This window comes from Mus caroli, chromosome 6 (genome assembly GCF_900094665.2).
Source record: "Mus caroli chromosome 6, CAROLI_EIJ_v1.1, whole genome shotgun sequence".
Classification (NCBI taxonomy): domain Eukaryota; kingdom Metazoa; phylum Chordata; class Mammalia; order Rodentia; family Muridae; genus Mus; species Mus caroli.
Window position 1 is genome coordinate 146,170,748 of NC_034575.1, and position 15,501 is coordinate 146,186,248.

At 42.0% G+C, this 15,501-nt stretch overlaps 1 protein-coding gene across 3 annotated transcripts in view; it reads right to left on the reverse strand.

Moving 5' to 3' along the window:
- Tmtc1 (transmembrane O-mannosyltransferase targeting cadherins 1) overlaps window positions 1-15,501 on the reverse strand; it is a 319,404-nt gene that overhangs the window by 222,769 nt on the left and 81,134 nt on the right. For all 3 annotated transcript variants that reach the window (XM_029478419.1, XM_029478417.1, XM_029478418.1), the window contains one exon: window positions 1,137-1,195. In XM_029478419.1, the coding sequence (XP_029334279.1) occupies window positions 1,137-1,195 (59 nt within the window). The remainder of the gene's footprint in view (window positions 1-1,136; window positions 1,196-15,501) is intronic.

Consider the following 15,501-nt stretch of genomic DNA (forward strand, 5'->3'; position numbering starts at 1 on the left):
TCCCTTCCTCCGCCTCCTTCCCTCCCTCTCTCCCCTCTCATGAGTTATAGGATGTTAATAATAAACTCTACTACTTCATTCATCTCCCTAGACTCAAATTATAGGCAGCTCAAACAGCCCACAGACACCCCTGTCATGGGTTAGCTCAATTCCTCCATTCACGTAAAGCTTGAGTTTCATGCAAAACAACAAACTCCTTTAACAGTAATTATAGTGCTGTCCTTCAGTGCTAATGATGCCACATGAGCAGATCACTGTGTTCCATGTGGAATCCACACCTTTACTTACTGATTACATACAAAGCTGAGTCATAACTATGAGTTAGTAGCGGCAATGTTGACATTCCAAATCCCTACATTCTCTGTGAACCACACGTCACTGGTGTTATGTCCAGGAATGACAAAATATGAACTGAACGATACTACAAAGATGTACCTAGTTCTTATGTACACAGTCCTATAGTGCAGATGATAAAGTTGGTAAAGGCGTCAGAAACATATTACTTAGTTTGGCCAAAGTTGTAGGAGATACCTGTACAACTAAACAAGTAGCATTAGAGAGCAGAAGTCCTTGAACTCCTACAAGCTGACCAAGGCAGGCCATGCCACTGCTAACACTTTGGGGTGTGTTGGTCACCTGTAAGCCGAAGGAGGTGGTGTCCAAATCTCCAAAGTGCAGCCCAGGTAGACAGACTCTGCTATAGATGTTCTTGGGACCTCAGCTGGGGATATGTGCTGGAAGCATCCTGATACCCATCCACCCTCTTGTTTCTGTTCTTCATATGAACTGTATTTGCCAAGTGTGGACTCAGAAGAGATTCAGTTTCTGACACCAGTCACTGTCATTTGACAAAAGAAGCAGCAAGGCCTGTGCTGTCTTCAGGATCTTACTTTGAGATAATGAAATTATCTGATAGGTGCAGCAGGAGCATAGGTCTGGTGTAAGATTGCTTTTGTAGTCAACATTTCTGAGAGGCAAAGGATGGGGAGAAGTGGACCTCTGAGGGGTATGCTCCATCCATCACCTGGTTCTAACCCCAGGGGGCCTGGCAGCCCCCACAGCCCTTCCTGTTCACTCAGAACCAGTTTGCCTGCATTGATCCACACCTTAAGAAATCACCTACAGGGAGGACTCACATGGTTTCTGTCAGCTTCCCCCAAGAACCTTTCCACCAGATCCACAAGTAGATTAAGCCCTAGAAAAGGAGATGGAAAGAAATGAAGATGAGAGAAAAGAAATCAATGAAATAGACTGAAATAAATTGAATAGATTAAGGTAGTGAAACAATTAAAAACATTCCTTCTCCAGTCACAGTAAAATTCCCCTAATGAATGCCATCAAGTATTTATGGAAGTCACAGTAACAACAGTATAAATTTTTTCATAAAATTGAAAAGGAAGATACAGTTTTCAACACATCTCTGTAAAGTCCAGAATTATACTATTACTCCAATTAAAGGCATTTTATTATAAGGAAACAGACCAATAACATACATACTGTCATAACTGTTGCAATTAAAATATATTAAGATTGATGAAGTATGTGTTTTAATAATTTATTTTATTTGCAATTGGTGGGCTTGTGCACATGGATGGAGATGCTCACATAAGCCAGAGGGGCCATTGGCTCCCCTAGAGCTGGAGTTACAGGTGGCTGTGAGCAGGTCAACATAGGTGCTGGGAACCAAACTCATGTCCTTTACAAGAGCAGTATTCACCACTAACTGCCAAGCCATCTCTCCAGTCCTGATTCTAAACTTTATAAAGACCACAAAAAAAAAAAAACAAAAACAAACCTAGAAAAAAAAGTGGCAAAGCTACAAGAGTTCTTCTGATGCTCAGATTCAAGACTTATCCTAAAACAGTTCTTAAATATTTATCTACAAAGTTAAATATGTATGCCATAGGAACAAAATAGTGTAGAATTGAACATACAGAGAAATGACAGCTTTTTAGTAAATAAGTTCTAGCCCAAGACTTCACTACTCAGTACTCAGCCATGTAAAATGAGAATATCACAAACAGGTCTAAATGCAAATATCCAAAGTGGTTTTATAGTCAGCAAATATCTACCTTCTGACTGTCACGCTGTGGATAAAGAAGCAGGTCTTTCTGAGTGAGAAACCAGACACCAAAGTTAGGCACTTCACTGCACATGTTACTTAAATTTTAGGGAACACACAGTTGGTCTACAGTGGCCAGTTGCCTGAGAGAATGATTAGAAATAGAGTTAAGAAAGTTTGTCAGGAGATTACATTTGTGTCTTCACTGGGGTGCTTACATGTATATACATACTTTCTTGGAATTGTGCTATTGAAATGGGCACATTTGAGCTGAGGAGATGGATCAGGCAGTAAAGTGGTTGCAGTTTACACATGGGGTGTGAGTTTGATTCTATATAAAAAGCAGAGCAAGGTAGAGCACACTTGTAGTTACAGAGCTTAGGAGTCAGAGACTGGGGATCCCTGGACTCACTGGTCAGCCAGCATAACCTGGTAGGTGAGCTAACAGACCAGTGAGAGACTGTCTCAAAGTTTAAGAAAGGAAGAAAGAAAGGAAAGGAAAGGAAAGGAAAGGAAAGGAAAGGAAAGGAAAGGAAAGGAAAGGAAAGGAAAGGAAGGGGGGAAGGAAAGGAAAGGTAACCAAGATAGATCCGAAAGATACCCAGCCAAGGTTAACCTTAGGCTTCAACATACACATGCACATAGGTGCATGCATAGAAGAATGTATTAAAAATATATAACTTACATGTCACCAAGTCTAACCTAGAAACAATCACTTGGCCAGTGGAAAATTGAAGCTATTTCTCCAATTTTGACCTATAAAAACATAATGCTTGTCAGTAATTTCACCTAATACTTTTTAAATGAAGAAAGGTATGTTTGTACTCAACTGAAATTTAATTTTGCAAGTTTTTACCACAAGGAACGCTTGTCTCACAATGCAAAGACAAATGACCCAGGCAGTCTTCCCCATTGTAAGCCATGGCTACAGGGATACTATTTTAACCAGAAGAAAAAGGTCTCTGGGTGCTAATTTTATTGTAAATTCTAGGGTCTCACTACATCCCTTCAATGTTCATCAAGAGCTACAGTGCAACCAGCACTCTTGAGCCAATTTTGGAAGGCGGCTTTAAGAAATGATAAACCTTTTTGGAGGAGACACCAGCCAGTGAAAAATCAGAGGATGATTCCAAAGTATTGAATCCCAAGTGGATCCCCAAAATATGAACAGAATTGTATATTGCCACTGTGACCCAGTACTCCTTGGGTGTATTCATATTCATGTTCCCAGTGGGTGAGGGAACGCATTGTACATGGACTTATACTCAAAATTTGATTTGAGCTGAAAAGTATTTTGGAGGCCATGGCTGAAGGATCTTTACTTGCTGAGGTATTTTCCCTCAGTACAGTGTGCCTGAATAAGCCCTCTGAGTTTCCAATATAACAGCAACGGACAGTGTACAGAATCTAACAGCTGTCCCCTATGGGGCATTTAAAATGTATTGTGAAAGCTAACTTGGACATGGGAAAAAGCTGTCAGTGGCTGTCAGATGGAAGCTCCTATGTCATCGTATGCTCATGAGCATCTGATGGGACGCGGCGACACAGATAGGCTGGAGGTGGAGAGCAAGTAGCAAGACTGACAATCCACACATATGCCACTTGGAAGCAGAGGCCACCTCGGAAGCCACCGAGTCCTTTCATCCAGTACCCAGACACTTGAAGTCTTCCCAATGTGATCTGGATGACATTGTTCTTGCTATGATTTCCCTGCACCCACACTTGGCCTGCTCAATGTCAACCTTCATTTAAAGAATCTGCTCTACTTTATCTTGCTTATTTAATAAACACAGCAGTGCCTCATTTAAAAAGGATACAGTTTTCACAAGTCAAAAATATTTTTTCTTTTCTTGCTAACAGAAAGCTAGAAATATTATTTTCTTACAATGATATTCTTCAGAAAATGTTTTGCTGTTTTTTGAGTCATGGCATTACTATGTAGCCCTAGGAGATCTGGAATTCATTACATAGCCCAGGCTAGCCCTGAACGTACAGCCTGGTATTCTTTTTCCTCAGCCTGTTGAGTAAGAAAAGCACTTAAAAATTCCATGCTAGATGCTCACTCCTGCATTAAATATACCTCTTGCCTAGAGCTAACTTGTTTAAAGTAAAAACGGTTAAAATAACATCATAAACTTCAAATATCACCATAAAGTTCTTATTTTCCTTCTCACAGAAGTTTTACACAGTTTTATTTTGAATTGGCACCTGGTAATTTTCCACCTCTAAGGGTGCTGTGTGGTTTCTTTACATATAGACAAGTGGGCTGATCAGGTCACAGAAACCTTTCATCTCAGACATTCATCATACCATTGTGTTGGAAACATTCAAATCCTCTCTACCAGCTATTTTGAAATATTCAACTAATTGTTACCAACCACAGGGTGGCTATTCTAGGACACCTGTACCATGATCACAGGTGTGAATATGTTAGGACACATGTGCTATGGCCACAGGTATGGATATGCTAGGACACCTGTGCCATGGCCACAGGTGTGACTATTCTGGGACACCTGTACCGTGATCACAGGTGTGGATATGCTAGGACACCTGTGCCGTGGCCACAGGTGTGACTATTCTGGGACACCTGTACCATGATCACAGTTGTGAATATGCTAGGACACATGTGCTATGGCCACAGGTGTGGATATGCTAGGACACATGTGCTATGGCCACAGGTGTGGATCTGCTAGGACACCTGTGCCATGGCCACAGGTGTGACTATTCTGGGACACCTGTACCATGATCACAGGTGTGGATATGCTAGGACACATGTGCCATGATCACAAGTGTGACTGACTATACTAAGACACCCATGTCATGGCATACACTAACCACCCCACTTTCATGATTACCTCCTCTACACCTTCTCTGCCTCTAGTATCTCCTCCTTTATGTAAATCCAGATTGTTCATATAGTTAATTCTGTGTTCATATTTCTGCTTCAAAATGATGAAGAAATTGGTTGTGACAAAGATAACTTGGAAGCAAACATCACAGGCACATGATCACAAAGACACTATGGAGCTCAAGACTGCAACACTCAGAACAGCTGCAGCAAAGTAAGTTCCCTGCTCCCTCGGAGAGTTTCTTAATATGCGCTTTGCTGACATTCAGGTAAGAACATCAACTGCAGGAGCGATTGGCTTTAAATAGGGAAACCATATTGCCTGATGAGGACTGAAGGAACACGTGTGCGTTTGGAGTATTTCTGGTGCTACAGTTTAGCTGTGAGCTGTCCCTCACAGGCTCATCTATGGACTGTTTGGTTCTCAGCTGGTGGCACTGTTGGGAGGCTCTGGAATCTTTTGGAGGTATGGCGGAGTTGGAAGTAGGTCATGGAAGAAGTGACTTTACAGGTTACATCTGGTCCCCAGTCCCTTCCTAGCTCTCTGCTCCCTGGTCATAAGATGAAGAACCTCTCTGCCATACATATCCTATCCCTGTCCTGAGGTTTTGTGATGTGTAAAGAACCATTCAAGGATTGATACCTCTAACACTGTAAGCCAAAAATAGATCTTTCCTCCCTCCCTCCCTCCCTCCCTCCCTCCCTTCCTCCCTCCCTTTCTCTCTCTCTCTCTCTCTCTCTCTCTCTCCCTCTCTCTCCCTTTTTCTTTCTTCTCCTTTTTTTTTTCTTTTTGATCTGATGAATGACATATTACCATGTTCCCCAAACTGGGCTCAAGGAATATTAGCATTTAGGTCTCCCAAAAAAGCTAGGATTACAGTTATATCTTACTTTACCTAGCTTGTAAGTAAGTCTTTTGGTAAAACTGCCAGATAAAATAGCCAGCTAAATTTAAATTTCAGATAAGTTTTGGTATAACTATATTTCATATAATATATGTTACTTATCATTTATCTGAAAATCAAGATTAACTGGATATCTTATGTCCTGACCTTTATCAAAGGGATTTGGTTAAGAAAGAATTGCTTACAATTCCAGGTTATAGTATATTCTTTCGGGGAAGTCAAGGAAGAAACTTCAGTCTTATCACATCCACAGCTAAGAGGAGACAGTAATGAATATGTTCATGCTCATTTTACTTGCTTGCTTTCTCTACTTCCATATACTTCAGGACTCCCTGCCTAGGGAATGGTGCTACCCATGTTGACTCATTAGTGTCAAGTTGATAAATAAAGTGAATGATCAGATTAGGTGTCCCTTTTGTTGTTGTGTTGTGTTGTTGTTTTTTGAGACACAGTCAGTAGCCCCTGTTAGCTTGGAACTCACTATGTATACCAGAATGGCTTCTAACTTAGGAGATATATCTGTCTCTACCTCCTGAGCCCTGGAACTAAAGGAGTGTACCACCATACCAGATACATTTTTGCTAATTTGTCAACCCTATATCTTAGACCTTCAATGATTAATTAATTCAGTGAAATAATAGCCTGTAATACATTACATTTAATAAGTTTCTTTCCCAACTCTCAGTTAAATTATCAATATTGCTTTCTGTGTAATAAATGCTATTCATATATTGTACAGATGATGTGAGTAGCTATGTCATGAGCCCAATGTGCACATGGAGAATTATCTAATGGGCATCACTTTAGTAAAGACTGCAGTGCTTCTGGGTTGTATACAGTCCAGCTTCAGAGGGTGGAGGGGGAGGAGGGTGAATTCCCTGAAAGAGTGTGACAGCAACTACATTTTTATTTTTCCTTGGAAAATTCCACAGGCATTTGGCTTTGGCACATCCTCTAGGGACACACACACACATCCTTGTGCACAAATAACACACGTTCTGTTTATTTCTTTTGCAATCAAGCTCTGTGCTATTTTTATCTGGAAGATGAAACCTGAGGTACCCTCCAGGCATGAGGATTGATTTGCTGGGCCTCTGTCATTAGCATCTCCACTGTGCTGAGTGGCCCCAGTCTCACAGGGGTTCCCACCCTGTGAGAACTGATGGATGAGTCGACAGGACCTTCCAGGCTGGGGCTGCTGCAGTGTGAGCTAAAGGCCTGGAAACAATAAAAGTGCAATTTTCTGAGAGATTTACCTGCAGGAAAGCCAGGAACATAAAAGTTTTTTCTGTTTTTTACCTTAAGCCTCTTCTTTCCTCTTAGTCTCTGAAGGGGCCGGGAGGACTGTATCCTGTCAGGTTAATTGAGGGTGACATGAAATGTAATCATAGCAGCCACCACTGCAATGGCTTCAAGGAACCATGGAGCAGGTGGAGGCTTCACATTGGGAAAGGCAGAGGCAGAGGCTGCAGGACTCAGAACTATCAGCTGTTTGCTGTTGAATGCTGGGCAGGCATCCAGTTGACATCTGACAAGGGACAGATCTGCCTCCAGCAGGGCCTGAGAACCTACAGAACCTTCTCAGAGTTTCCCTGAGTTCAGGCCAGACACTATAATCCATTCTGGGCATACATAGTCCAGCATGACTCTCAAAGGGCTGTTCCTAAAACTGGGTATTTCAACACCACAGAGTAGGAAAGGGGTGTGTATCCTGTAACAAGTGTCCTCACAGAGCTTGAGGGAAAAGCTTTACATGCTGGTGCGGAGCAGCCATTAGTGAGCCCCAGTCTGCAGAGCTCATTCCATCTTCCATGTGCTGGACACTGTCTGACTTAGCGTGCCCAGAACCATCACTCCTGCCCGCCCTTGTCATTTCTCCTTGGTTAATCTAGTAATTGTGCAATAATTCACTTGCAAGTTCACCCTGCTATCCACAACTCTTCCAAATGTTGAATCAACATAAATTCAACTTTATTAATGGCCCAAGACAATACAGTTGGATAGCATTGCTGAGTAGACTTCTGACTCTCACAAGAAGAAATTGGACTTTTTCTGGGTTGGAAATTTTAATGTTATGCTAATTTACATGATGCTGTGCTGTGATGAGAAGCTGGCTATGACTTCCTGCCTGCAGGTATGACTGTCACCACAGGGTAAGATTGCTGTCCCTCTCTCAGAAGAGTTACAAGGCTCAGTAAAGCTCGCAATCAGGACTAGGAAGAAAAGAGGTGGATATGGTGGCATTTGCCTGTAATCTCAGCAGAGGAAGGTAGAAATAGAAAGATTAAGAGTTCAAGAGCAGCTTCAGCTACATAATGAGTTGGAAGCCAGTTTGAGCCACATGAAACCTCATTTCAAAATAACAAAAGGAAAGACAACAGAATATGGAAAAGAAGAAAGGATAGAAGGAGTTTATTGGGACCTTCAGGGGACAGTTAGATTCTTTAAAATCTGAAGAAACAGATGTTTGACCTTGATTTTCTGAAATCATGGATCTATGCTAGCTGACCCTTAAATAACTTACTTTCTTTAGTCATTCCCAATTCCTCAGGAGGTAAATAGACACTGGCACTGGAAGGGAGGCCCATATGCCATAGGAAACACTCAGGGTGCTGTATATATCAAACCCCCAGCAAGCCCAGTAGCTAAACCCTGCAGTGTCCAGTGGTGTCACCCTGGGCACAAAACTGAAAACAGCACACCTGGGTCAGGATGTTGGGGAGAGCCAAAAGATGTAACCATTTCCCAATTTAAACTGGAATGTTCTCCAACATTCTACATGGAAGACAGACCCACACCTTTAGCCTTGGCTTTGGCATTGGCATCTAGGAGACAAAGTATTAAACAGAATCTGCTTGCTTGACTAGTTTGACACAATGATGGGAAACCCATCAACAGAGTCTTTCTCAGCCAGCAACAAGCATGCATGAGACCAGGCTAGCTCCTAGGCAGAGCACAATAGATTTCTGGCTGTGTGTGTCATGGGCTAGAGAAAACCATAAACCCTAGTCAAATATTGCCAGATCTTTCCAGAAAGAAATGCCAATTGTGCTGGCTCAGCTTCCAGTCTCTGCCTACTTTTCCTCCTGACATTGCCTCCAGGCATCGGCTGGTACCCATAGTGCTTTCTGGACTGATCACTCCTATTAAATGACTTTCAGATGGTGATTTTCTGTTCCAAGGATGGGTGAGCATTTCCATAAGTTGAGTCTAGCTTTACTATTATTACTAATACTCTTGCTTCCCAACTCTCCATCAATCATTTTATCTCCTCCGTGGACTCCATTAATGAGCCATTGGCTCCCTCTTCCAGATCATTAGAGAGATGTCAGATTCTGTCCAGACTTGGTACCAGTTCCTGTGGCATGCTGTTGGCTTCCCCAGCAGGAAACATCTATCATTCTCTTACATGTGCCTTCATTATCAAAACCAATTTTAAACTATTTTGCCAGAGATGATTCTGAGGACTTTGTTAAATCAATACATTCCCCTGGAACTCCTTATGTTCATAGAACCAGAACAGAAAGCCACAAGACATAGCATAGCCTATGAAGCCATGAAATCAGTCTCCACTGAGCCAATTATGATGCAATTTGGTCGTGTGTGTGTGTGTGTGTGTGTGTGTGTGTGTGTGTGTGTGTAGCTGATATACCAGGGAGCATGTGGAGGTCAGAGGTAAACACTGAGTGTTTTCTTCAATCACTCTATACCTTAATTTTAAAGACAGAATCTCTCTCTTGTTGAACCTAGGACTCTCTTGATTTCATTAGACTGGCCAGTACACTATGGGGATCTTCCTTTCTCTGCCTTCGCAGAACAGGGGTTCCAAGTGCACACCACCACCCCAGGTGTTTATGCCAAGCACTAGGAGTCCTGACTCAAGTTCTTATGTTTACACTGAGAGCACGTTATCATCAGAGCCATTTCCCAAGCTTCTCCTTCACTTTTGTCAGTGGGGAAATTGAAGGATAGCATTCTGCTGGAAACCTGTGCTTGTTGCATCTCCAGCATCCCTCTTGTGGACTGTGCCTTTCCTGGCTGACAAAAGGTGTGGTCTCACTCCATCTACCTCCTGTGCTCAGGATACTTGTGCTAAGTAGCAAGTTGATAGGGAGAAGGGAAGGTGAACATGTAAACCTGGAGCTGGTATTATGTTGTACAGAAGGTGTTTCTTAGATTCTTCTGGCTTTTTTAAAAGAAATGTTATTCCCAGTGCAAACAAAGTTCTGATTTTTATGAACAGACTCAAAGACAGTAATTGGGTTGATCAGGACAATTTGTTTTTCATTCTTGTCCTTAGGTGCCTGGTAATACAAAGTATACAAATTCCAGACATATCTCAATGACAACTTTTTTCCCCTTTGCCCTGGAATTTCTGCTGAAATTAAAAAAAAAACTTCTATTAAAACACTTGAGGAAATATAAAATAGCATCTTAACTAAATCACAGCTGCAAAAAAAAATACTCTAAGGTACAGAGAGAAGACTGCTCAGACACTGGGTCTTTGGATGGTTGTTGAGGCAACATCAGATGTTCTTGTTTGTGGGTTCTTTCTGATGGCCTAAGTCTTAGAATCTGGAGTTTTCTCTCCAGTCATGTTATAAGTGCTGATTCAGAGCTGTGGCATGAAATCTTTGGGACAGTTTCTTCTGCACAGAGTCCAAATTGAAAACACATCTAATGGAAGCCAAGCAACATAGCACCTACAAAGTACTGCCATAGCACATCTGTTAGACAAAGGAACCTTCAATATCAACACCACATGATTTGGTGCCAAGTGTCATGGGTTGTAATATAAGACATGAAGCCTGCTCTGGAATGTACAAGGCCACTGGATCTTCACACATACCTTATGAATTATGGGGTTAATCTGGTGTTGTGCTACAAATGGTGAGTATCACAGTGGTCAGTGCACTGACTGGTTTCAACTATACTTAATCCCTCCTGAGCTCTGTTTTCACCATTTGAACAATATGACAATAATACTTAACCTATGGCTGAGAGGATAGAGCTAAAGTTCTCCAGAGAGGAGCTCAAAGTCAGCTTGTTGCTGAATGTCAACTCTGTAAGGGAGATCACTTCTCCTGAAGGCTCTTACTGTGGTTACAGACAGAGATTTGCTTTTTCTGAAATCCACTGACTTGTGTGATGGTTTCACCCAAAGACTCTATCACAGAAACATGCAGAATTCTTCATGACCAAGTCTCTAGTCACTGAAGTCTAGCTAAATTAGCCATGTAAAATTTATAGTCACAGTAAAGGAGGAAGAAGCCAGCAGTAGGGAACATGTGTCACCTCATTGTACTCTAGTAGCTAAAGGGACGGGATGGATGGAGTTGCTATGCTTAAGAAAAGTTGCAGGAATTTTCTAATAAAAGATGGTTGGGATGGGAGCTTAAGAGATGATTTGGTTGGTAAAGCATCCAAGTCTAAGGGCTTGAGTCCAATCCCCATGCAAAACTGTCTGGCATAGGGGCACACCTTAGTCCCAGATCTGGAGAGTAAGAAACAGGTAGAATCCTGGGCTTTCTAGCCAGCCAGTCTAGCCTAATCACTGAACTCTAGGTTTGACAAGAGACTCTGCCTCTAGAACAAAATTGAGTATATGTAAATTGATCTCTAGCTTTTACATGCATGTGCACATATAAGCCAAGCATAGTAGTATGTGCCCATAATGCTGGTACTTGAGAGATGGAAGCAGAAGGATCTGCAATTCAAGGGTGACCTAGACAACACAGTGAGTTTGAGGGATGTGGAGTCAGAGACCTCCTCTAAAACAAACAAACAAACAAACAAACAAACAAACATCATCATCATCATCATAGAAGAATTTGTTGAGTTCAGCTAAGGGGTACTGGTGTTGAGGCCAACTCTAGTTCAAGACTGGAGTTATGATGACCCAGCACACTGATGACTTTACTTCTCAGAGAATGATCTGGAAGCTACAAACTCTTGAAGCACAAATGTAACACCTAAGAGATCTTCAGACATTCTCATGGCTCTGAGGTAGAGCAAGGTTCACACTGTGAAGTAAGCGCAGACTACTTGGCTTTATCTCTCTCACAATGCATCAAAATGAAAGGCTAGCTGTCCTAAAGATCACCACATATCTCGGCTCACGTGGGCTTATGAAACACAATACAGTAAGATTGCTTCATGAAGATTAGAAGTGTATTGCTCACAGTTCTGGAGGGAGGACCAGGATGAAGGTGCAACTGAGTCAGTGTGTGGAGGGGGGCTTGCTCTCTGCAACCAACATGATGCTTCTTGGGGAGTGCTCACATGGTAGGAGGGTAACAGGCTCCTTCAAGCCTCCTTCGTAAGGGCATTGTGCAGCCCATGGGGGTGCAGGCCTCATGATATGCACCCATATCTGAAGGGTCCACTTCAACATATTGATTTTGGAGGGACACAAGTAGTCAGTCCATAGCACTCAAAAACAAACAAACAAACAACCAAAACAAAACAAAACAAAACAAAAAGAAAAATATCCCAGGAACTAGCTTCTAAAAGGTTAGTGTTTCTTGCGTAAAGTCAACACAAATTTCATTCTAGCTCGACTGTGACCATGTCCTTGTCTGGATCTGAAATTGTTCAGAAATGTCCCACAAAGACATCTACATCCTCATACTGTCCTCTCAGAAGCCTGACCATTTCTAAAAGCACAAACAGTGCCCAGTGGCTTTCACACAGAGGAAGGAAGAGAGGCTGGGAATGTTTGGGATGTCCAGTTAATTTCATTTAAGATGAGCTCAGATGGAAGACACTGAAACAGAGGCAGGCTCACCAGCCGTCTGGTTTCCTTTGGACATGTACTCCTCTCTATTCAGAAACTAGGCCAAGTTTCCTCTTATACAAAAAAAACCACCATCCGTCCTACTTTTCAAATAGGAATTTGATTGTCACATACAGCAAGATATGTAAAAGCACACTGAAAATGAGGGGATATAAATGGAGTTATTGATTCTCAGTATTAAAAGCTAAGGAACAGTGGCAAGCAATCCAGACACAAAGAATAAAAGCTTCAGCATCAGCCAAGGTGAGAGCTGGATGCTAACTCTGCATCCCTCCTGGAGTGAACAATGTCAGGGTTTCTATGCTGAAGTTGTCGGGTCTGTGAGCACTGGCCTGTGTGTTTGTGAATGTGCGTGCTTGAAGTTGTAAGAGGTGGGGGAGAGGTGCAAGTCGCCATGCTCATGGTACCCTGGATGGAAGCAGACACTCTGATACTGGCGATGTTAAGAAGGAAGATTTCTCAGGATCAAGAGTAAAATACTTCTGTGGAGGAAAGTGACAGTAAATCCAGAGAATGTGGTAGGAAAGAGGATAAAGTCTGTGATGGCATATGATGGTAGACTTGAAACTGGAAAGCAGTTTCCACAGAGCTGAGTCCCCAGTGCGTCAGTGTGGGGCAGAGAGAACCTGTGCTACCCTGAGGTGATGGTCTTTCTCAAACTATGAAAGTAAAACAAAACAGAGGTGAAGGTTCATTGGCTTTTGGGAGTCACCCAGGGACATGCCTGGGTCTCTGAAGTTAATATGTGAATTTCTGAGGTGACCACTATTAATCTGTTGCCTCTAGGCCCTGAATTCATCCTCTGTCTTCAGTTTTGTGATGCTGGGCCTGCAATCTTCAAGCCACATCTCTCCTCTACCAAGTGATTCCATCATAGGTCCTGCTTACTAGATCGATATTAAAGGAGGAATGGAAGGTGAGGAGGGGAGGAAGATTGCTCCTTCCTTCATCTTCCTCTGGGCTTTCTGCCTGCTGTCTTGTCCCTGGACATCACCTGAGGGATGAATCCTCCCTTTAGCTATGATAGTTCTTTTTTGTACAACAGTTAAATCCAGTTTAACATCTCTCTAACACTTGTAGATTCAACTGACTCTCACACCACTAGTCAAAACCTGCTGTTCCTTAGGGACCTGTGAGCTTGGGCATGCAGAATCAGCAGAGTGCCAAGCATGCTCTTTCTCTTCCTCCTTCTCTTCAGTGTTGTATTGGACTGGTCATCTTGGCCATGACAAAAATGCCAAAAAGAAAAATTTAAATCATAAACAATTTAAATCATAAAAGGATCAATGAAGCTCTTTGAAGTTAATGTAATTGTTTTAGAACTTTTAAAAACAATCTACAAAGCAAGTATTAGAACTAATAAATAAAATTACTGAAGTCAATGGATCGTTGTTAGAATAAGATGAGTGTTACTAATCCAAAACTCTGATCAAATTTGATCTGCATCAAATTCCAAACCTTTTCGAATGCTTATATGAAACTATAAGTGGAAAATCCTAGAACTGACATCATCTAAGTAGGTCATAGTGAGAATGTAGGTGTACCAAAAATATTGTATGAAGTTACCCTTGGACAATCTGTATGCTGTATAGATGAATTTTGTGTTTAAACTGGAGTTTCATTCCCCAAATATCTCACTATCAAATACTCTAGAATCTAAAACACTTCTGGTCCCAGGTGTTTCAGAGGAAAGATGTATAAACTCTCTACCAAAACCATTTTCATCCTTAAACACTTATTTTATTTAGTGTGTGTCTAGAAATTCATGTGCACGTAAGTTTAGTGGCTAGATCTGGCAAAGATATGATGAAAGAAATGTCAGAGTTCCATCTTCTCTTGTCAGTGGAATAACACGCTTCAAGCAGGTGCCCTCTGAAGTGTGTCTACCATAATTAGCGATCTGAACCAGGCAATAACCATAACAGGATTAACCATTGTGAGCTATTTTCCTATGTTGAACCTAGATCATAAAGTATACAACATGAGAGCTTTTCACCACACCTCCATTTAAAAATATTAGTTGCCCCAGATCCTGAAAGTTTCAGTAACTGTTACCTATTGAGTTAGTCAGCTTTCCATTACTATAACAAATACCAGAGAGAAATCAACTTATAAAGAGAAAGCTTTCTTTGGACACACAGTGTTGGACGTCTCAATCCACAGTCAGTTGTCCCACTGTTATTTGATCTGCAGTGAGGCAGCACTTCATGGTAGGAACACCAGCAGAGCAAAGTCACTCACTCCACGGACAGGGCAGGAATGAAAGCAGAAAGAGACAAACACTTAACAAGCCTTTGAGACAGATTTCATTTGCAAAGACTCCTTCTGTTGCATATGTCTGAAGTCACATTTGAATGCTGTCTGTCCTTGTCACATATCTGTCACTTTAATTACTTTTCAATTTTGTAATTGACTGGTTGTGCCAGTGTGTTCCAGAATTCTCTCAGATCTCCAAGGCGGATGTAAAACCGCTTGATCCTTTTTTATCTAATATCAGTCATGCTACTGTTGCTGATTATGCCAGTAGATTTGTGGATAATTTAGTACTTCTTTGTGGGTATGTTTTTATATGTGTGTGCATGTGGGTGCACACTTATACAGTTGTCTATGGTGTGTGTGTGTGTAAACACACGCACCCGTGCTAATGAAAGTCAGAGGTGTCATTCCTCAGGCTCTGGCCACTCTTTTTTTGATAGGGTCTCTCACTGACTTTGAACTTACTCTGTGGGTGAGGCTGGCTAGCAAAGGAGCCCCAGAGATTCACTTTTGTCCTCTTTCATGGCTCTAAGATTAGAAGCACAGAGAAATCCGGCCTACTTAGGGCCACAAGCCTCTTCCGGTCAGAAAAGCACCAGCGTAGCTAGGGCGCAGGGTCGGCTGACACTCGCCA